The following is a 23,370-nucleotide window of genomic DNA, read 5'->3' as shown; positions in this document are numbered from 1 at the left end:
TGCTGAAGATGAGACTGAGAGGAGATATGATTGAAGCTATCAAAAGCATTAGACATCCGTCAGACTAAACAGGGAGAAACTGTTCCCATTTGCAAAAGTATCAAGAATGAGAGGCTACAGCTATAAGGTAATTTGTTAAAAAAAGTAAATGTGATTTGAGAAAAAAAACATTTTCACACAGGAAAGTAGTTAAGGTCTGGAATGCCCTGCCTGTGTGTGTGTTAGAGGCAGCTTTAACTGAGGATATTAGATGGTTATTTCCAGAGAAACAATATGCAGAGTGATGTGGAAAAGGTGGGAGAATGGTACTGAGTCCAAATGCTGTTTCAGAAAGCTAGTGCAGACACAATGGACCAAATAACTTCTTTTTGTTCTGTGATAATTCTGTGATTATATAATCAACAGTGGGAATGACTGTAATGGAAATTGGACATGGAAACTAGTAACATGTTCGTGTCTGATCAAAATTTTAAAAACCTCTGTCAAGTTTGTTCCAAGCTTTCTCATTTCTTGAGATAAGAGCATTGGATTTTTCAATTTTTCAGTTGTGCGCTTCCAGATTTTAAATGGGCATGTGTATCTGTGCATGGGTCTATCCGTGGATGGATGTGTGAATGTGCTACTGTTGAGGTGCATATATATTTATCTGTGAACAGATGTGTGTGTGCCTGCTGCAATAAAATTGTCTGATTTATTAATAACTATTTTAATATCATTTTTCGTAAGTTTGGATTCTTCAAATTCAACGCTAAACCCTATGAGTTGTCTGTGTTTCAGTTTAACAAATAGCTTTTAGAAACCACAATTCCCATAATTCCAAGTGAGACAAAGCTACCCAGAGTTCCTTGGGCACTACCCAGAGGGCTCAGTAGGACTACTTTCCGGACTCTGACTTTCATTTTGAGCCTGTGCTGGAAAGTGGTTTGAGAGAGAAATATGTATTAAGTAATAAGTTCTAAGTAATAGAGTTTAAAGTAATAAACTAATTTTAGATAAAGAAGTTGCTGTTAATCCCAAATTGGGTCTTGGGATACAGTCAGTGGAATATGTGAAGTTTATGAAGATTTTTAAAATAAGAAAATGTATTGAAGCTACTTCAGGAACACTTTAGCACTGGACGTAGACTAAGTCAACAGCATAATAATTAAGCAAGAGCTAATTGTGGTTCTGGCAGGTAAGTTGAAATTTTAATTCTCAGGCCCATCGAATTATTTGAAAAAAAATCTCTCTGTCTCTCTTCCCCACCCCCACCTGGATAATGAACTGGGGATTGGGTCTTGCTAAAGATGTTCTTAGAATTGCAACAATGTTTATAAGGTGTACCAGGATGTACAGATCCTATTATAAAGTTGTTGTTTCTATTTAATTTGTAACAGTGGCTTGGGTCATTCCTACTGTGTGTTTAAAAAACCTTTGTATTTGTTTTATAAGGGAATAGAGTTTTTTTTTGCATGTACACTTCTGTCATTAATATATTTATTACTAAAATAAAAGCTGCAACATTGTGTGCTTGTGCTTCAATAAAATAATTATGGACAACAAAAACCTAAAATAAAATTCTCCAGTCCTGTCTGTTCTCCTGTCAAGGACTTTCCTTGTCAGGTACTCAGATCACTGGACATTAACCCCATAATAAATATGGTCTAAGTTCTAATATGGTTTGTAAATCTGTGTATATCTCTGTATCTCAAGTGTGTATTTTTGGATCTGTATCTGTGTGAGGATGTGGGTCTGCGTGTGTGTTTGTGGTTTGAGTAACGATGCTTCTGTGTACACATAGCACACATATAACTGTCTGTCTGTGTGCAGAGATCTGCGTGGGTATGTGTTCCTTTGTGGACCTGTTTGTCTGGCATGTGGCTGTACTTGGTGAGGGTTGGGTAGTGGGAAAAATTGGAGAAGGGGATCTCTGGAAGAGCTATCTGGAGGGGTGTGAGAGTCTGTGGGAGAGTGTGTCATGTGTGTTTGTGGATGCATGTGGGTATCTGTGTAGGCTTTGTATAGAGTTGTAACTTTGAGAACTTTGAAACTGTGTTTGCAAGGCTGTCTGTGGATATGCCTGTAATAAGACTGCGTATATGTGTATACGTCTGTATATGGGGATTTATTTGTGTTTTTTTTTTAATCAGCATGTGGGTTTGTGTATGACGTTATTCCCCGTGATATTTACTGTGCTATTGTCCACTGAGCACCTGAGCATTTGGTGAAGTGCCTAATGATAGAATACCTTTGAAAAGGAGGGGAGTGGGAAGAAAAGAAATTGGTTCCTTGTGATCCAGAAAGACTGCATGCTGAAACCCTCAGACCAGTGTGAGTGGATGCAAAAACCCTGAATGAAATGGTAATTCTTTGCATCAAACTTACAACTCTCTATTTCCAAAGTACAGTTCTGCTCATCCAGGGGATATCTGCGCAAATCCATCATACAAGCTGCAGTGGTGGTGATCCTAAAGATAAGAAAACCGAAAATCACAGTTAGTATGTGCTCTCATCAGGTCAGCGAGAATCCCATCAACTCACACCTCAGTCTATTAGGCTGCTCATACTGAGCGTAAGTACATAAATCCCATCACCCTGTGCTAAAGACATCAACACAGAAGTCCCACTCTGGTCATGACTCGACTTAACAGTTGCCATTCCATTAATTGGCAATTGTTGAGGGAAATCTGACAGTGCCTTAAGGTAAAAGCGTTGCCAGCTTGGCAGGATAGCTATTGTCCAGTATAGAACTGGGATCTCCCTTGCTCTTTTCTGATTTCCACCTCTACCAGACAGGGAGACCAAGACTGGATTTAACATCTCACTTGAAAGATAGATAGGCACTGTCATTGATTTTGATTGTCGAGATGAACTGATAAGAAAGACAATGTCAGGGAGGGTCTGCAGGGGACAGTGGAAACTGAAGCAGATTTGGGCAAGACATTGGGTTCTTCAATTTTTAACAAACAAGTTCCATTAATTGAAACAATCAAGGGCAGAACAATCCAGGTTGTCTAACTCACCAGATCCCTCAAGCATATTTCTTCATATTACTCAACAAAGTTCATGAGATCTTCAACCTAATCTCACTTGATTCCTCAAGTATATACCACCAGATGGATTAACACAACCTCGCCTGTTGCTTCAAACATATCTCACTAGATCATATACAACCACCTTCTCAAGACCAGTTAGGAACAGGGAACAAATGCTAGTCTTCCCTGTGACACCTATATCCCACAAAAGAATAAAGAACAATGTTTGGATAACTGGCACTGTTTAAGTGTGGATAATTGCAATGTCCAGATGCTTGTAGCTTCGGTTTCTGAAGAATGTGTGTTGAAGTTAGCAGAGGGGCTTAGCATAATCATGCAATTTTTCCTAGATACAGAGGGGTGGGGTGCCAAAGGATTGAGACTGACATAATGATTGCCAAATATTCAAGAAAGCATGGGCAGCACGGTGGCTCAGTGGTTAGCACTGCTGCCTCACAGTGCCAGGGATCGGGTTCAGTTCCAGCCTTGGGTGACTGTCTGTGTGGAGTTTGCACATTCTCCCTGTGTCTGCGTGGGTTTCGTCCAGTTGCTGCAGTTTCCTTCCACAATCCAAAGATGTGCAGGCTAGATGGAATGGCCATGCTAAATTGCACATAGTGCCCTGGGATGTTTAGGTTAGGCAGGCTATAAATGGGAAATTAGGGGAATGGCTCTGGGTGGGCTGCTCTGCAGAGGGGCGGTGTGGACTTGTTAGGCTGAATGGCCTCTTTCCACACTGTACAGATTCTATGAATTTTCTATGATTAAAAAGCATACAAGGACATTCTGTGTAACTAAAGACCAGTCAGTTTAACATCAGAGGTGTTTTAAGGTTTTAGACACAATAACAAAGGAAAATGGAGAGGTTCCTGTGAATGGAGGAGAGCCAGCGTGGAAAAGGCAGAAGGTTTTTGACTAATCTTGTTGAATATTTTGATGAAGTAAAAAAAAATCAATGTTGATGAAGGGAATGTGGTGGATATTGTCGTCTGTATGGATTTTAAGAAATTGTATGACTAAGTAGCGCATAAAGAGATGATTAACAAGATTGAGAACTATGGAATAGAAGCATCAGTGCCCAACTGGATAACAAACTGAATTAAGAACCGGAAACAGCGAGTTGTAGTAAATGTTGTTCAAACTACAGGATGATAGGTGGAGGTGTTTGCCAAGGGGCAGGCTGAGATCTAGGCTTCTCTTCCTACAATTAATTGATTTGGAAATTGGAATATAGAATAGAATGTTGTAATCTGCTGATCATAACAAACATGTGGTAAACAATGAAGCTGATACCAATCAACTACAATGGATATAGATTGGCATAATGGGAAAACAAGAGGCAGACGGAGTTTAACACAGCGAATTATGAGATGGAACAGGCAGGGAGAGGATACACAAAATGAAAGGCCAAGCTGTAAGCAGCTTGCAGGTGCAGAGGACTAACATTGATCATTGAAGGTGACAGGACATTTTGAGAGAGTGTTTAACAAATCCTGTAGAACCTTGGGATTCATAAATCAAGATATTGATACAAAACCTGAACCTTTATAAAGATTTGGTTCATCCCCAGATAGACCATTGTGTTCAGTTCTGGTCCTGACATTTTAGTAAGGACATGAGGGATCTTGAGAGGTGTGGGGAGATTTACCAGAATATTTGACGGATCAGAGATTTTAACGACAAGGCTCAGTTGGAGAAGCTGAAGTTGATCTCCATGGAGTGAAGGAGATTGAGAGGAGACTTAATTAGGCTGGACAAAATAAGGACAAGTCTGGAATACAGGAAACAGGGCAAAACGTGCTATTTGATTCCATTGAGCGTTAAAATCTTAAATGGACGGCCCCTTATTCTGAGACTGTGTCCTTTGAAACCCTTCACCTCAGAAATGCTAACAATCAAATATATTTACATTGGCTGATAGTACAAGGAATCCATGACAAATTTAAGGTTTTGGACACAAGATTCAGGAAGATGGGAGGAAGAACACATTTGCAAATGTACAATTCAGGAGCATGACTTTGCCATTCAGTCCCTTGAGCCTGCTTAATTGTTCAATAAGATCATGGCTGATCTGATTGTAATCTTAACCAAATTCTTGATAACCCATGATAATCTTTCATCCCCTTCTATCCCTCTGCCTTAAAAATATTAAGGCCTCTGTTTCCACAGCCTTTTGAAGAAGACAGCTTCAAAGTCTCATGACTATGAGAAAAGCCATGCCTCATCTCTGTTTTAAATGAGTAAACCATGATTTATAAACATTGAATCCACATTCTACATTTTCCCAAAACAGGAAACATCCTGTACACGTCTACCCTGCCACTTCCTTTCAGGATGTTGTAATTTTCAAACAAGTCACCTCTTACTCTTATAAAACCTGATAAGATACCAGCCAAGCCTGTCGAATGTTTTGTTATAAGATAAACTGCCTATCCCACGTACTAGTCTCATAAACCTTCTCTGATCTTCTCCACTGCCTCTAATACATTTATATCCTTCCTTAAGTAAGGAAACCAATGCTGTACACAACACTCCAGATGCAGAGTCACTGGTGCATGATGTCACATGATTGTTACCTGTTACTTTTATGTTCGATTTTCTCCGAGTTACATGATTATATTCTGTTAGCTTATATAATCACGTGTCTTACCTGCATAATAAACTTAAAAAATTCAGCAAGTTTAGCTACCATGCCTTCATTCTCTGCGTGGAAGCAATTTATATCAATTATAAGTAGTTGAGCTCACAACACCAATCCCTGTGGCACACCACGTTACATCTTGCGAACCGAAAAAAATTTCATTGATTCATATTTTTTACTTCCCGTTAGTTAGTCAGGCTTCTATCCAAGTCAATATGCTACTCCTGACGCCATGAGCTTTTATTTTTGACAGTAATCTTTCATGTAGCAAATGCCTTCTGAAAATTGAAATATAGTGCATCCACTGGTTCCCCTTTACCCATTGCCCAAGTTACTTCCTCAAAAGATTCAAATAGATTGGTTAAATGTGAGCTCCCTTTCACTAAACCCCGTATTGGTTACCTTGATCTTTCCCACTAGCCCTGTTTTAATCTTTTAATGTCGTTAATAATAGCCTGTAATATTTTCCTTTTGATAGATGCTAAGCTAATAATCCTGTAGTTTCCTGATTTCTGTCTCCATCTCTTTTTGCATAAAGGAGTTATATTCTCTGTCTTCCAATTTAATGGGACTGTCCCCAAATTGAGGGAAATTTGAAAAATTAAAACCAACACATCAACTATCTCACTAGTGACTTCTTTTAAAGCTGGTGTAGGAAGTCTGTCAGGATCCAAGCACTTGTCACCACTTGGTTCCAACAATTTACTCAGTACCACTTCTTTGCTGATTGATTTTCCTGAGTTCCTGCCTCCCTTTCATTTCCTGATTTATTGCTGTTTCTGGGTTGTTACTTCTATTTGCTATAGTGAAGATGCAACATATCTGCTGAACTCATCTGCATTTCCTTACTTCCATTGTTAATTCTATAGACTTATTTTCTATAAGATCAATGTTCATTCCATTAACTTTTTCTCTTGAAAGTGCTTTTAGAAACTCTTATTATCTACATTTATTTTTCTAGCTAGCGTTCAGTTACGGTTTTTCTAACTTTTTTGCCTCCCTATTAATTTTTTAATTATTCATTGGATGTAATATTTTTAAAAAATCAATCTTCTGACATTCCACCCATCTTCGCACAATTAAATTTTACGTTAACACAGATGAACTGTTGGGAAAACAGGCTCAGGAATGGGTATAGATGTGATAGGAGGAATAGGGGTGTAGCAAGATTTGAGACACAAATTTGTAAGGAGACCTCAGTTATCTGTAAGAATGATAGGGTTGTAATAGTAGGAGATATTAACTTCCCAAACTTCGATTGGGACTGCCATTGTGTTAAGGTATTGTATTGAGAGGAATTTACGTGTGTACAGAAAAATTTCTTCAGTATTTGGATGAATGTGCAAAACTTGACCACCTCTTTGGAAATAAGGCAGGGCAAGTGACTGAGTTGTCAATGGGGGAGCAATTTAAGGCCAGTAATCATAATTCTATTAGTTTTGAAATAGTCGTGGAAAAGGAGTTAAGTTCTAAATTGGACTATGACTAATTATGACAGTATTAGGCAAGAACTTTCAAAATTTGATTGGGTGAGGCTATTCACGGGTAAAGGGTGAATGGTAAGTGGGAGGCCCTCAACACAGATAATGAGTGTCCAGAGGTAATATGTTCCTAATAGTATGAAAGGCAAGACTGATAGATGTAGGGAATGCTACCTGACTCGAGAAATTGAGGCTCTGGAATCACAAGAGATGGGTGAGGTATGAAATGAATATTTCACATCATTATTTACTGTGGAGAAGGTTATGGAAGCTGGAGAACTTGGAGAAATAAATAGTGATATCTTGAAAGTGTCTGTATTACAGAGGACGTAGTGCTGGATGTCTTAAAATGCAAAAAAGTGGATAAATCCCCAGGAGCAGATCAGGTATATGCCAGAACTTTGTGGGAAGCTATGGAAGTGATTGCTGGGACCCTTGCTGAGATATTTATATCATTGATAGCCATGGGTGAGGTGCTGAAAGACTGGAGCATGGCTAATGTGGTGTCATTATTTAAGAAAAGTGGTAAGAAAAGCCAGGAAATTATGCATTGGCGAGTCTGACATCAGTGGTTGGCTAGTTGTTGGAGGGGATTCTGAGGGTCAGAATTTACATGTTTTGGAAAGGCATGGGCTGATTAGAGATAGTCAACATGGTTTTGTGTGGGGAAATCATATGTCATAACTTGGTTGAGTTTTTTGAAGAAGTGACAACAAAGTTTGATGAAAGCAGAGCGATGGATGTTGTCTGTGTGGACTTCAGTATGGCATTCGACAAGGTTTTATGTGGCAGACTGGTGAGCAAGATTAGATTACATAAGATCCAGGGAGAACTAGCTGCTTGGATGCAAAATTGATCTGAAGGTAGGAGACGGTGGGCTGGGGGAGCTGAGTAGGTGGGGTTGCTTTTCAGACTGGATGCCTGTGCCATAAGGATCAGTGCTGGGTTCACTGCTTTTTGTCATTTATTTAAATGATTTGGATGTGAATCTAGGAGGAATGGTTAGTAAGTTTGCAGACGACACCAAAGTTGGTCGCATAGTGGACAATGAAGAAGGTTGTGTCACTGTACAACAGGGCCTTGATCTGATGGGCTTAGGAGTGGTAGATGGAGTTTAATTTAGATAAATGTGAGGTGTTGTATTTTGTTAAGGCAAATTGGGGTAGGCCTTGTACATTTAATGGTAGGGTCCTGGAGAGTGTTGTTGAACAGACAGACCTTGGGATGCAGGTTCATATGTCCTTGAAGGTGGAGTCGCAGGTAGACTGGGTAGTGAAGAAGGTGTTTGTAGCTGTGCAGGATATTGGTTAGGCCAGTTCTGGAATCTTGTATTCAATTCTTATCTCCCAGCTATAAGAAAGATTTTGTTAAACTTTAAAAGGTGCAGAAAAGATTGCAAGGATGTTTCCAGGGTTTGAACTATTGGGAGAGGCTAAGTAGGCTGGGGCAATTTTCCCTTGGAGCATGAGAGGCTGAGGGGTAGGGTAACATTATAGAAGTTCATAAAATCCTGAGGAGCATGGATATATTGACTAGCTGAGATCTTTTTTCCCAGGGTAGGGGAGTCCAAAACGAAAGGGTTTGAGGTGAAAGGGGAAGATTTAAAAGGGACCTAAGGGGTAACTTTTTCATGCATAGAGTGGTGCATCAAATGAACTGCCGAAAGACGTGATCAGACTGGTACAATTAGCACGTTTTAAAGGCATCTGGATAAGTACATGAATAGGAAAGGTTGAAAGACATATGGGCCAATGCTGGCAAATGGGGCTAGATTAACTTATCATTCTTGCTAACCAGATATTCTTTGGAGCAAAGGGTCTGTTTCTGTACTGTTCAAATCTGTGACTTCATGACTCCCAACTACCTTCTATACACTTCCTCACACCATGCTTCCTGTTCATTCTTCCATTCCATTCCCCCAGTTTCTTTATCTCTGTCATATCTGTTCTGTTGAATAAGAGTTCTGAAGAACAGTTACTGGATTGGAAATGTTGCCTCTGTTTTTCTCTCCCAAATACTGCCACACCTGCTGAGTTTCTCCAGCATTTTGTAATTGTTTCAGATGTCTATCATCTGCTGTATTTTGCTTTTAAAGGAACTATAGACATCAGTCATTGAGAAAATGCTGCAATTTAGAATTATAGAGCTTTAACAATGCCTTGAAACTGCGACAGTGCAATCAAATAGTGTCAGAGTGGTTTTAAAAAGGGGGAATTCTGTTTGTTTAATTAGGCTGCAGGGTCTTTTTCTTTCATCTTGCAATTCCATGGCTGTTCCTGATCTCTCTTGCTAAGTCCGGGTAGCATTCAGACTGATTAAGCACCAATTGGAATTGAACATCATTCAGCTTCATGTTTATCTCTGCTGCTGGCCCTTCAAACAGAAATGAGACTTGCTTTACAGAAACAGATAGCAAGGACTGCAGGTGCTGGAGTCAGATTCAACACAGCGCGGAGCTGGAGGAACACAGCAGGCCAGGCAGCATCAGAGGAAAATTTCTGAAGAAGGGTCCCGATCTGAAATGTCAGCTTTCCTGCTCCTCTGATGATGCTTGGCCTGTGTGTTCCTCCAGCTTCACATTGTGTTGCCTTACAGAAAGGTTCTCAGACACACAAGGGAATTCAGTCATGTCAGAGATAGAGCAAATGGCCAATTCCACATTATGAAGCCTGTGCCATACTCCAGCTGCACTAGTCCCCTAACCCTCACCACGCCATAGCCGTAACAGATTCTCCTGGTGATTGCATAAGTGATCTAACTAATACTTTATAGTTATTATTGAATCTGCTACCATCATCCTTTTAGACAGCCTGTTCTACATTGTAATGATTCACTGCAATAATAGATCTTTTCAGTTCAACTCTGGCTGTTATGCAGTGTATTCACCTTCTGGTTACTGAGCCTCCTGTTGATGTTACCCACCCAGTTTAATGATGGATAGAGGCACTCTGAGCTGGAGGACATATGAACTGGCATGGCACCTACCTGAGTCCATACAAGACAGTACCATCAGGGTGTAGGCGGATCATGCGGTTTTTCACAGTCACCCCATGAAGGAAGGATTTTTTGTCGTTCAGGAAGTAAGTGTCTGGAAGCCAAAGCTGATCAGCCACCCTATTGTCCAGGGTGAGATTGAGTGGGAGAGCCGTATATGACAGACGCTTATCCCTCCAACCTTGTTGGAAATACATGGTGATGGTATAATCCTGCAAAACAACAACATGTCAGTTAATTATACCCTGCCTTGCTTGTCGAGTCCAAATATTAAAGGATATTTTGTAATTGCTGTCTCTGTTAAACAATCCTTTTAAACATGAACAACACTTTGCTGCTGTTCTGTGTCATACCGTGGGTATATTGTGTTTCCAGACATTGCTCACTCCGTGTTCTTGAGAGTGAGCACATGCTCTATGCTGACACTCCCAGTGCAGTGATGAGGGAGTGCTGCACAGCTGAATCTACTGAGGAATTAAACTAAAGATCCGACTGCCCTGTCAGATGTAATAGACCTCTGTATTCATCTATTCCTCCACAATATCTATCCCCCAAGCAACATCACAAAACAGACAACCTGCCCATTATCACGTTGCTGATTCTGGGATCTAGCTGCATGTAATTGCAGTCCTGCATTTCCTATGTTACAAAAGCATAGACAATTAACACTTAACAATGCAAAGTAATCTCTTAGTTGTAGAGGATTATATGATATTTGGAGGTTGTGGGAACTGTTATATCAATGCAAATTTCCTTTTCTCATTTTAATGGCTGCAAAGGATTGAGACATGCTTAAGTGATAGTCTGTAAAAGGGTATGAATAATAGCACTGACCACTTTCAGAGGAAGAAGACACACAACATCTGTCAGCAATTGCGGAAAAACCCATGATAGTACTGTAGAAAAGGCCTCCACATAGTACACTATTGAGTAGTTTTAAACAAAGGGCTTTAGTAAGCACAGAATAATGACAGTATGTTATATAACAGACTGAGAGTATTAAAAACTAAGCAATTCATATAAGAATCACCTGTTTAGTTTTGGCTCTTTAAAAGCTGTGGGTTGCAATAACAGAAGAACTGTTTTGAAAACGGGGATAATGATGTGTAGGGGGAGGGGCTTAGATTAGTTCACAGGTTGGCGCAACATCAAGGGCCGAAGGGCCTGTTCTATGCTGTATTGTTCTATGTTCTATGTTCTACCAGGATATCTGCATAATTTCGCAGCATGGCATTTGATACCAGGAAGTTGTTTGAAATGAAGCTTATTGGTTCTTAAGTAACTGATCAGGTTGGAATTTGAGACAAGTTGCAAAGCCATAGACATAGAAAGAGAGGGAGACAGAAAGACAGAGGAGGGTGTGTTTGTTGCTCTCCACAGAAGTGGTCTGTTCTCTGCAGTAAAAAAGACATTTTAAACACAAAGATAACCAGTTCCATTTCCTGCATCAGTTGCTATGAGCTGTGAATTTCTTAAGTGATAAACAAGAAACACTTTCTAAGTGAATCAGTTTTTCTGTACATCTGCAGAACAGTGGAAATTTCCAGAGAAATACAACAGAACACCAAGGGCCGGGTAAACTGAAGACGAATCATCCCAAAGTCTGAATCAGGAAGCCAGGAGACATGGACCTGATTTTCCAGTTTATTCTATATATGCAATAAGCTAACTTCACAATTTGTCTCTGCGTGCCTAAAATTGGGGGTGGGGGAGAATATGGGAAGGGTTTATAAGGGAATTTTAGTTCATGTGGTTTATGTTAGTGGTTTATACCTGTGTACTAGTAGCTAATTTAAGAAGTTATTATTTATTTAGTACAGAAACCCGGTCCATGCTTTCTACCAACCTTGGTCTGAAGGTCAGATAAATTCGGATACGGCGCATTCCTTTTAAAAAAAAACTTTATGATTCGTTATAACAAGGATAGCAAATGTGGTTCCCCTGTTCAAGAAGGGGAGTAGAGACAACCCTGGTAATTATAGACCAGTGAGCCTTACCTCAGTTGTTGGTAAAGTGTTGGAAAAGGTTATAAGGGATAGGATTTATAATCATCTAGAAAAGAATAAATTGATTAGGGATAGTCAGCATGGTTTTGTGAAGGGAAGGTCAGATGTACAGAAAAACTGATTCACTTAGAAAGTGTTTCTTGTTTATCACTTAAGAAATTCACAGCTCATAGCAACTGATGCAGGAAATGGATCTGGTTATCTTTGTGTTTAAAATGTCTTTTTTACTGCAGAGAACAGACCACTTCTGTGGAGAGCAACAAACCTTATTGAGTTCTTTGAGAAGGTGACCAAACAGGTAGATGAGAGTAAACCAGTTGATGTGGTGTATATGGATTTCAGCAAGGCGTTCGATAAGGTTCCCCACAATAGGCTATTGTACAAAATGCGGAGGAATGGAATTGTGGGAGATATAGCAGTTTGGATCGGAAATTGGCTTGCTGAAAGAATACAGAGGGTGGTTGTTGATGGGAAATGTTCATCCTGGAGTCCAATTACTAGTAGTGTACCGCAAGGGTCGGTGTTGGGTCCATTGCTGTTTGTCATTTTTATAAATGACCTGGATGAGGGTGTAAAAGGATGAGTTAGTAAATTTGCAGACGACACTAAGGTTGGTGGAGTTGTGGATAGTGACGAAGGATGCTGTAGGTTGCAGAGAGACAGAGATAAACTGCAGAGCTGGGCTGAGAGGTGGCAAATGGAGTTTAATGCAGACAAGTGTGAGGTGATGCACTTTGGTAGGAGTAACCGGAAGGCAAAGTACAGGGCTAATGATAAGATTCTTAGCAGTGTAGATGAGCAGAGAGATCTCGGTGTCCATGTGCACAGATCCTTGAAAGTTGCCACCCAGGTTGACAGGGCTGTTAAGAACGCGTACAGTGTTTTAGCTTTTTATTAATAGAGGGATCAAGTTCCGGAACCAAGAGGTTATGGTGAAGCTGTACAAAACTCTGGTGCGGACACACTTGGAGTATTGTGTACAGCTCTGGTCGCCGCATTATAAGAAGGATGTGGAAGCTTTCAAAAGGGTGCAGAGGAGATTTACTAGGATGTTGCCTGGTATGGAGCGAAGGTCTTACGAGGAAAGGCTGAGGGACTTGAGGCTGTTTTCATTAGAGAGAAGAAGGTTGAGAGGTGACTTAATTGAAACATATAAAATAATCAGAGGGTTAGATAGGGTGGATAGGGAGAGCCTTTTTTCTAGGATGGTGACGGCAAGCATGAGGGGGAATAGCTTTAAATTGAGGGGTGAAAGATATAGGACAGATGTCAGAGGTAGTTTCTTTTCTCAGAGAGTAGTAAGGGAATGGAAGGCTTTGCCTGCAATGGTAGTAGATTCGCCAACTTTAGGTACATTTAAGTCGTCATTGGACAAGCAGATGGACGTACATGGAATAGTGTAGGTTAGATGGGCTTGAGATCGGTATGACAGGTCGGCACAACATCGAGGGCCGAAGGGCCTGTACTCTGCTGTAATGTTCTATGTTCTGTGTTCTAATATGTCAGTGGTGAACTGGTATGGAGGGGCTGTCAGTGATGAGCTGTTTTGGAGTCAGCTTTGTTAATGAGGTAGTGTGGAGGAGGGATGGGTGTCAAGGCAGCTTCGCGCGGGGCATGCGGTGGGGTGGTATCGGTGACGAGGTGCATAGAGGTGGGGTGTCGGTGAGCATGGACACATCAAACAGTCATATTTTGCAATCTGAAATTTAAAACTAATCTTTCACATGTTGCCTCTCTTCCACTTTCATTGGTTTATAAAGTTCTAGATGGATTGTCTTTTTAGTTTTCTTCTTGAGGGTGTCCTGCAATGCTGAGTGGCAATTTGAGGTGCCTGCCCCTGTAGTTGGTTTTAGTGGACAGCTTGATGTGATGGATTTATTGCCGATGGTTCTTGACCATCATTGCTCTATGGGTCATCCCTAATGTTTGAGTATTGGTGGCCAGATCCATGTCTGTGTTGGATTGGATCCACCCTCTCCAAGAGAGGTCATGGGTCAGGATCTTGGCTGTTGTCTCCGTGATGATTTGTTGCTTTGACAACCTGCACATTTTCAGTTCTCTGATGAAGGGTCTAGGCCCGAAACGTCAGCTTTTGTGCTCCTGAGATGCTGCTTGGCCTGCTGTGTTCATCCAGCCTCACATTTTATTATCTTGGAATCTCCAGCATCTGCAGTTCCCATTATCTCTGCACATTTTCAGTGATGCTTTCGTCCTTCATAATGGGTTGCATTCAGCTGCAAGAAGACGAGTTGCCATAATGGCTGGTCTGATTATTTGTGCTTCCTTTGCAGCTTTTGAGTCTTTGTGAGTGTGAAAGCCAGTGTTACTGATGACTTAATCCATCTGATAGAGCATGGTGGTGCCACCATTAACGTCATGTGGGAAATATACTAGCTCCAAGAGCTAGTTTTGAAAGGAGTGAAGGATGCGTTATGTTGACCTCTTGGCAGTGTTTAGACAATCTGTATCCAGTGACTACATGACCCTGAGAAAGCATTATGACAGTAGTACATGCCATAATCTGTATTCTGCACTGCAGTAGAATTTTCACACTGAATTCCTTTGTGATCAGCCTGAACAGTATTTGAATCAACGGTCAATTTGTCCCTTTTTTTCTCTTTACTCATTCACGGATGAGGGCGTCACTGGCTAGGCAGCATTTATTGCCCATCTCTAATTATTCAGAGAGCAGTTAACAGTCAACCATATAGCTGTTGGTCTGCAGTCACATGTAAGCCAGACCAGGTAAGGATCGTAGTTTCCTTCCCTAGAGGACATTAGTGAACCAGATGGGTTTTTCTAACAATTGACAATGTCATCATTAGATGATTAATTCCAGATATTTATTGATTCTGCCATGGTGGGATGCGAGCTGGGTCTTCAGAACATTACCTGGGTCTCTGGATTAATAGTCCAGTGATAATACCACTAGGCCATTGCATCCGCTTAATATCCTAGTTGTACAACGTCATCCCACCAGCTTCATCACTGTCATCAGTTGTACCAGTCAGTTCAGGATCTTCATTCCACAAATCATCCTTTTCAAAGCCATCAAACACATTAACTACTCCACATTTTGTAAGTTTCTTTTGTCATTATTTGAATCAAATTCGTTCCAAGCTTCACTGAGTATTGGCATCACTTTCGTCATGAGGGTGTTCAAATATTTCTACTTCACTGACATGTTTTTTTCAAATCACCATCACAGTCACTGGATCCAAAATGTTGACTCTGTTTCTCTCTCCACAGGTACTTCCAGACCTACTGATTTTCTTCATCAATTTCTGTTTTTGTTTTAGATTTCCAGCTTTCAGTTTTTTTATTTTTCTGCTTTAGTTCACTGCCACTACTTGTCTCATTATCTATCGGACACCGTTCTGACAGGGGTATTAATACACATAAGGTTGAAGAATACTCATAAGACCACCTGCAGAATTCACAGGGAACAAAAACAAAGTTGCTGGAAAAGCTCAGCAGGTCTGGCAGCATGTGGAGGAGAAAACAGAGTTAACTTTTCAAGTCCGGTGACCCTTTCTCAGAAAACTCTGTTTTCTCCTCCACAGATGCTGCCAGACCTTCTGAGCTTTTCCAGCAGCTTTGCTTTTGTTCCTGATTTACAGCATCTGCAGTTCTTTTGGTTTTTATGCAGAATATACAGCTCTGTCAGTGTTATCTGATCCTTATCATGGTCTACAATGCTGGGATTTGAACATGCCCCGGATGAAGCAAACCTGTTTCTTTGCATAGTCCTCCTGCTCTCAAACTCCATGTTTTTGATCATGCAATCATCCTTATCCATCCAGCCTTTCCCATGAACAAGGGGGGAGGCCATTTTGGATTTGGTGCTCAGCAATGAGCCAGGACAAGTGTCAGATCTCGTGGTGGGAGAACACTTTGGCGACAGTGACCACAACAGCCTCACATTTACCATGCCATGGAAAGGGAAAGGAGCAGTTTCCAGGGGAAGATATTTAACTGGGAAAAGGAAACTGAGGTGTAGTCCTAGTACACAGGGGAATGAGCGTAGGGAGGACGTGGTCAGGACCTCACTGTCACAGGAGTGTGCTGGCAGACAGCAAGCTGGATTGAAGTGTGTCTACTTTAATGCCAGGAGTATCCGGAATAAGGTAGGTGAGCTTGCAGCTTGGATAGGTACCTGGGACTTTGATGTTGTGGCCATTTCGGAGACATGGATAGAGCAGGGCCAGGAATGGAAGTTGCAGGTTCCAGGGTTTAGACCTTTCATTAAGGTCAGGGAAGGTGGTAAAAGAGGGGGAGGTGTGGCTTTGTTGGTCAAGGACAGTATAACGGCGGCTGAAAGAACCTTTGAGGACTCATCTATTGAGGTGCTATGGGCTGAGGTTGCTGAGGAAGGTTTGTCAACTGAGTCAGTATGGGTGGAAGTTAGGAACAGCAAGGGAGCAGTCACCTCACTGGGGGTTTTCTACAGACCCCCAAATAGCAGTAGGGAGATCGAAGAACTCATTGGCTAGCAGATTGTTGAAAAGTCCAAACGTAGCAGTGTTGTTGTTATGGGTGACTTCAACTTTCCCAATATAGATTGGAACCTCCTTAGTGCAGATGGTTTGGATGGAGCTGTTCTTGTCAGGTGTGTTCAGGAGGGTTTCCTTACTCAGTGTGTGGACAGGCTGATGAGGGGGGAGGCCATTTTGGATATGGTGCTTGCCAATGAACCAGGACAGGTGTCAGATCTCGTGGTGAGAGAACACTTTGGCGACAGTGACCACAACAGCCTCACATTTACCATAGCCATGGAAAGGGAAAAGAGCAATTACCAGGGGAAGATATTTAACTGGGAAAAGGAAACTATGATGCTATCAGACAAGAGTTGGGAAGTACAGATTGGGAGCAATTGTTCCACAGAAAGGGCACAGCAGACATGTGGAGGCTGTTTAAGGAGCAGGTGTTGCGAGTGATGTATAAATTTGTTCCTCTGAGACAGGTAAGAAGGGGTAAGATTAAGGAGCCATGGATGATGGGTACAGAGGTGCTTCTTGTCAAAAAGAAAAAGGCAGCTTACGTAAGGTGGAGGAAGCAAGGGTCGAGCACAGCTTTAGAGGATTACAGGCTTGCTCGGAAGGAGCTCAGAAGTGGACTGAGGAGAGCCAGGAGGGGGCACGATAAAGGCTTGGCAGGAAGGATTAAGGAGAACCCGTCGGCATTTTACTCATACGTGAGGAATAAGAGAATGATCAGGGAGAAGGTAGGGCCGATCAGGGATAGCGTAGGGAACTTGTGTGTGGAGTCTGAGCAGTTAGGGGTAGCCCTAACTGAGTTTTTTGCTTCGGTTTTCACTAAGGAAAGGGACCTTGTTGTGAATGAGAACCTTGAGGAGCAGGAAAACAGGCTTGAACAGATCAAGATTGAGGAAGTTGATGTGCTGGAAATTTTGGCAAACATTAAGATTGATAAGTCCCCAGGGCCAGACCAGATTTATCCTAGGTTGCTCCGGGAAGCGAGAAAGGAGATTCCTAAGCCGCTGGTGAAGATCTTTGCTTCCTCACTCTCCACGGGAGTCATACCGGAAGACTGGAGGGAGGCAAATGTTGTGCCTCTTTTCAAGAAAGGGAATAGGGAAATCCCTGGAAATTACAGACCAGTCAGTCTTACATCTGTGGTCAGCAAGGTTTTGGAAAGAATTCTGAGGGATAGGATTTATCACTATTTGGAAAAGCAGAGCGTGATTAAAGGGAGTCAGCATGGCTTTGTGAGGGGCAGGTCATGCCTTACAGATCTTATTGAGTTCTTTGAGGAAGTCACGAGACAGGTTGACAAGGGTCGAGCAGTGGATGTGGTGTACATGGACTTCAACAAGGCATTTGATAAGGTTCCCCACGGGACGCTCATTCATAAAGTCAGGAGGTATGGGATACAGGGTAATTTGGTGGTCTGGATTCAGGATTGGTTGGCTGACAGGAGGCAGAGAGTGGTTGTAGATGGTAAGTATTTTGCCTGGAGGTCAGTGCTGAGTGGTGTCCTGCAGGGCTGTGTTCTTGGGCCTCTGCTCTTTGTAGTTTTTAGAAATGACTTGGATGAGGAAGTTGAGGGGTGGGTCAGTATGTTTGCTGATGACACAAAGGTTGGAGGTGCCGTTGATAGTATCGAGGGCTATTGCAGGCTTCAGCGAGAATTGACAGTTTACAGAGCTGGGCTAAGAAATGGCAGATGGAGTTCAACCTGGATAAATGCGAAGTGATGCATTTTGGAAGGTCGAACTTAAATGCTGAATATAGGATTAAAGGCAGGATTCTCGGCAGTGTGGAGGAACAGAGGGATCTTGGTGTTCAAGTGCATAGCTCCCTCAAAGTTGCCACCCAGGTGGAAAAAGTTGTTAAGAAAGCATATGGTGTTTTGGCTTTCATTAACAGGGGGATCGAGTTTAAGAGCCGCGAGGCTATGCTGCAGCTCTACAAAGCCCTGGTGAGACCACGCTTGGAATATTGTGTCCAGTTCTGGTCGCCCTATTATAGGAAAGATGTGGAGGCTTTGGAGAGGGTGCAAAGGAGGTTTACCAGGATGCTGCCTGGACTGGAGGGCTTGTCTTATGAGGAGAGGTTGACTGAGCTCGGACTTTTCTCTCTGGAGAGAAGGAGGAAGAGAGGTAACCTGATCGAGGTGTACAAGGTAATGAGAGGCATGGATAGAGTCGATAGCCAGAGACTTTTCCCCAGTGCAGGATTGACTGCCACGAGGGGTCATAGTTTTAAGGTGTTAGGAAGAAGGTATAGAGGAGACGTCAGAGGGAGGTTCTTCACTCAGAGTTGTGAGCGCATGGAATAGTTTACCAGTGGTAGTCGTGGAAACGGAGTCATTAGTGACATTTAAGCGACTGCTGGACATGCACATGGACAGCAGTGAATTGAGGGGAATGTAGGTTAGGTTATTTTATTTTTGGATTCGGAATATTCCACGGCACAACATCGTGGGCCGAAGGGCCTGTACTGTGCTGTACTTTTCTATGTTCTATGGAGGGAAGGTCTTACGAGGAAAGGCTGAGGGACTTGAGGCTGTTTTCATTAGAGAGAAGAAGGTTGAGAGGTGACTTAATTGAAACATATAAAATAATCAGAGGGTTAGATAGGGTGGATAGGGAGAGCCTTTTTTCTAGGATGGTGACGGCAAGCATGAGGGGGAATAGCTTTAAATTGAGGGGCGAAAGATAAAGGACAGATGTCAGAGGTAGTTTCTTTACTCAGAGAGTAGTAAGGGTATGGAACGCTTTGCCTGCAACGGTAGTAGATTCGCCAAATTTACATTTAAGTTGTCATTGGACAAGCATATGGACGTACATGGAATAGTATAGGTTAGATGGGCCTCAGATTGGTATGGCAGGTCAGCACAACGTCGAGGGCCGAAGGGCCTGTACTGTGCTGTAATGTTCTATGTTCTTTTGTCATGTGGTACACACTAATCTTGCCTGTTGGTTGTGGATTGTTGCGTGCCTTTAAAAAAACAAAGTTATCAAATCAAAGAAACAAACAAAGAAACCTACAGCACAGGAACAGGCCCTTTGGCCCTCCAAGCTTGCGCCGATCAAGATCCTCGGTCTCACCTGTCATCTATTTTCTAACGGTCTGTGTCCATTTGCTCCCTGCCCATCCATGTACCTGTCCAAATATATCTTAAAAGACGCTAACATGTCTGCGTCTACCACCTCCGCTGGCAACGCGTTCCAGGCACCCACCACCCTCTGTGTAAAGAACTTTCCATGCATATCTCCCTTAAACTTTCCTCCTCTCACTTTGAACTCATGACCCCTAGTAATTGAGTAGTAAATCGGAGTAACTTCCCCAAAGTAATTAAATATCCCAACACCATTTGACTACTGTGGTAAACAAAAGGCAACGAGTCAATTATGTCATAAGACTGACTTTTACACATATGACAGTCATTATTTATAAAGATTTACATCACTCAATCTTACTAATACCAAAACCAATAAAATGGAGTCAATCTGTTTCCAGGAGCCCGTCAAAGATAATTAGCCGAGAGGAATATGAATGTGAGATACCTCCTGACCCAGTTCCAGAACATCTAGATAGAATCTGGATGGTGAAGAAGCCATTAGATGCAAAAGAAGATGAACTCTGCCATACAAAGGAATTTACCCACCCATAATCTAGACCAGGTGAAACTAAGCAATTGGAATCCACTAGCCATGATTATATTTGGGTAATTGGTAAGATGATTCATATGAAAAGGCCAGTAATTCTCTTTTGTCTTTCAGAATTGGTTTTCTCCAGGAAACAAGGACAAAACTTGAAGAGACCCTGGAGAAGCAGCCCTTCTGACCGGATGTTACACTCTTTCCATGTCTTGGTTGCAATTGTAATGTCTATCTGCTTAATTAACACAGCAGTGACTGGCTGCACAAGAACAGATTTAAATCATCTTGCGGGTTTGTTGAATTCAGCCTGAAGCCATCACTTTACCTTGAACATTTATTGGACTCCACAGGAGAGCTCCCACTCTGTAATCAGCTTTTGTGTGTGTGGACCTTGAGTGTATGTGTTTGCAGTTGGAGCATTTTAGTTTTTTTTTACTGGACTGCATTAAGCAAAATAATATGTATCTCTTTAGCAAAGTGTGTCTGTATGAGAGAGGAAGAGAGACAAGCCTCTGCATCAGACAAGGTTGAATGCTACTTCAGCTGCACCAGGACTGACTGTCAGTGGTGGAAATGAAAGAAGTTACAGCAGCTTCTACCTGCTCTGAAATCTACCTGAAGTCTTTAGATCTGGGATGTGGAGAATACATTGAATGTGGCAACTTCTAAAACCTGTTTTGTCCATCTTAAACTGAGCTGTTCAATCAGCTTCTAGCCAGTGTGGTGATGGACCACTATCTTTCAGATTGTGAACCTATTCTCTTGGCTTTTGGACGGTAGTGACTTGGGAATGCGTACCTCAGAAAGGTCTGACTTGAAGTTTTAGACTTTGTCACTTGATAGTAAACTCCCCAACTCTCTTCCCCAACCCTTCCATTTGTTTTCAATGACGTTACCTTGAAACCTTTCAAATTCCAAGGAACACAACTTTGTCTGCAGAAGACAGTTTCTCAATTTAATCATTTGAGTTCTGGTCCAAAGCTCCAACACTCAAAAAGCTTGATACCATCCAGGAAAAGGATCCTGCTTGATTGGCATCACATCCATCACCACCAACACTCAGTAACAACAGTGTATGCCACCTAGAAAAATGCACTGCAAAAATTCACCAAGGTGCCTCTTTCAGCACCTTCCCAAACCATGACTTCTACCATTTGGAAGGATAAGAGCAGTAGATACATAGGAACACTAACTCCTGACTTGGAAATGCAGCACAGTTCTTTTAGTGACATTTGATCAAAATCCTCAAACTCCCTTCCTCCTGGAACTCTGGGTCTATCTACAGCACATGGGTTGCACATGATCAAGGAGGCAGCTCACCACCAACTTCTCCAGGACAACCAGGGACAGGCAATAAATGTTGGTCCAGCCAGTGACACCCATGTCCCATGAATGAATTAGAAAAAAAACTCATCTGCTTGTGAGACTGGCTATCCTGTTGTCATTTGTTCATGGATATAACAAATGTTTGCTGTTGCCAACAACTGTCAATTTCCTAATCCTTCACGAATACCTAGATAACAAGCAGTAAAATTTAGGAAAATATCTGTGAATTGCAAATTGTATCTAAATACATGAAACAATTACAATGTGATAGACAAATTAATTGCAGAGAGAGCGACAAATTGGTTCAACTGAATAGCTATTGCAGAGATCACGTTGCTTGGTGACTGATGTTGGGAGCCAAATATTCAGGGTGCTTGGTCTCTAAAAGTCAGCCTTGTGATGCATTTGGAATGGGTAATAATAAAGTCTGACAAAAGAACAGCACTGAGGAAGGACCTAAAATCATGAGACCAGGAAGTAAAGTCATTCTGGATGAAGATAAGAAGTAACAAGGAACATAAAGTGCTGGTGAAAGTAGTCTATTCACACATTCACATTTTAATGCATTTATCATGAAGTATGAGTAATTTTTAGCAAATAAAACACAATGAATGTGGACACTTTCAATTATATGTTGGTTAAACACCTAGCTTGCTCCCACCTCCCCTCCAAATTTTCCTCCACCCCTGAGATGATGTCCTTAATCCTAGCACTTGACAAGCAATACAGCCTTCAGAACTTCCACTTAGGGCTGCAGAGAACAGTATCTATCCCCTAATTGTACTGTCTCCTATCACTACTACATTCCTCTTTCCTTCTTTGACTTGAATACAGTCCTGTATGACGTACTGTGGTCAGTTTGTTCATGCTCCCTGCAGTCCTCAATCTTGTCTGCACAGTTTACAGGAACTTGGAAATGTTGGACAATTTCAAAGGCTGAGGCTCTTCAATTTTAACTCCCATATCCTCAAACCTGCCTCACCAGCAGTCACACACCCATGTCCCTGATCACAGATCAATTTTGAATTAGCTAGTGTGGGGTGTGACTGTGCCAAGAGTACAATTTCTAGGTAACCTTTGAGAAGATGTTCCCAACTTATTGGAAATCATTCACATTTTCCAGTCCTCCCTGCTTATTAGAATTGATGGGGCTGGGACAGTGGGCAGGAGATGTTCGGTTTGGGAGCTTGTTGGAGGAGGGACCTTTTTCCTTTAGGTGTTTAATGAAATGCTCTGTTTCTCACCCTGACGAGTCAACAATGAATTGGAGCTCAGCTTCTGAGTGAGTGAGTTTCGCACATGTGGGTATCAGCTATGACCTTGTATGACAAGGAATGATACAGGTGTCTTAGTGAAAATGGAATTGAGAGACAATAGGCGGTAATATTGATGCCCTGTATTCTGACACACATAAAGCATCAATAAGCTCAGAGGCTGATTGCAGTGAGCTAAAACCTGTTTGAAGGGTACAACTTTGGTAATTGCACTGCAATGGTGAGGATGAACTGGGTTTTGGAGAATTGATGATGGGGAGTTGGTGACATTGCAGGCCACCATGAGATCCACAAATAACACTGATCCAGAGGGAGCAAATCTTTGGTCAGGAATAGGCCGTGGCTGAAGTTGGGAAAGCAGGAGGATCTGGAGGGCAGTCAACAGAAAACAGCAGCAATAGGGTTTTGGTTACAATCATTGACCTGAAAATAAAATTAATGATGCAGCTCACGTAAGCTCTGGTACACTCTGATACTCAGCACCAGACTTTTTTTTAAAAAAAGAG

The 23,370-nt window shown here is 41.8% G+C and overlaps 1 protein-coding gene and 1 long non-coding RNA gene across 4 annotated transcripts in view; one reads left to right on the top strand and one right to left on the bottom strand.

The window, feature by feature from the left end:
• LOC125458698 (gamma-aminobutyric acid receptor subunit beta-4-like) overlaps window positions 1-23,370 on the bottom strand; it is a 169,273-nt gene that overhangs the window by 15,199 nt on the left and 130,704 nt on the right. For all 3 annotated transcript variants that reach the window (XM_048544170.1, XM_048544172.1, XM_048544169.1), the window contains 2 exons: window positions 10,122-10,342; window positions 2,365-2,447 (listed from right to left, as the gene is read on the bottom strand). In XM_048544170.1, coding sequence (XP_048400127.1) covers window positions 2,365-2,447; window positions 10,122-10,342 — 304 coding nt within the window. The remainder of the gene's footprint in view (window positions 1-2,364; window positions 2,448-10,121; window positions 10,343-23,370) is intronic.
• On the top strand, window positions 884-22,206 carry LOC125458699 (uncharacterized). Its single transcript, XR_007248898.2, has 3 exons — window positions 884-1,174; window positions 20,122-20,285; window positions 20,385-22,206. It is a non-coding gene; the product is annotated as an uncharacterized LOC125458699 (long non-coding RNA).

Source organism: Stegostoma tigrinum, chromosome 15 (assembly GCF_030684315.1).
Source record: "Stegostoma tigrinum isolate sSteTig4 chromosome 15, sSteTig4.hap1, whole genome shotgun sequence".
Classification (NCBI taxonomy): domain Eukaryota; kingdom Metazoa; phylum Chordata; class Chondrichthyes; order Orectolobiformes; family Stegostomatidae; genus Stegostoma; species Stegostoma tigrinum.
The sequence above is the reverse complement of the archived record's forward strand: the minus strand, read 5'-3'. Positions and strand labels throughout refer to the sequence as shown.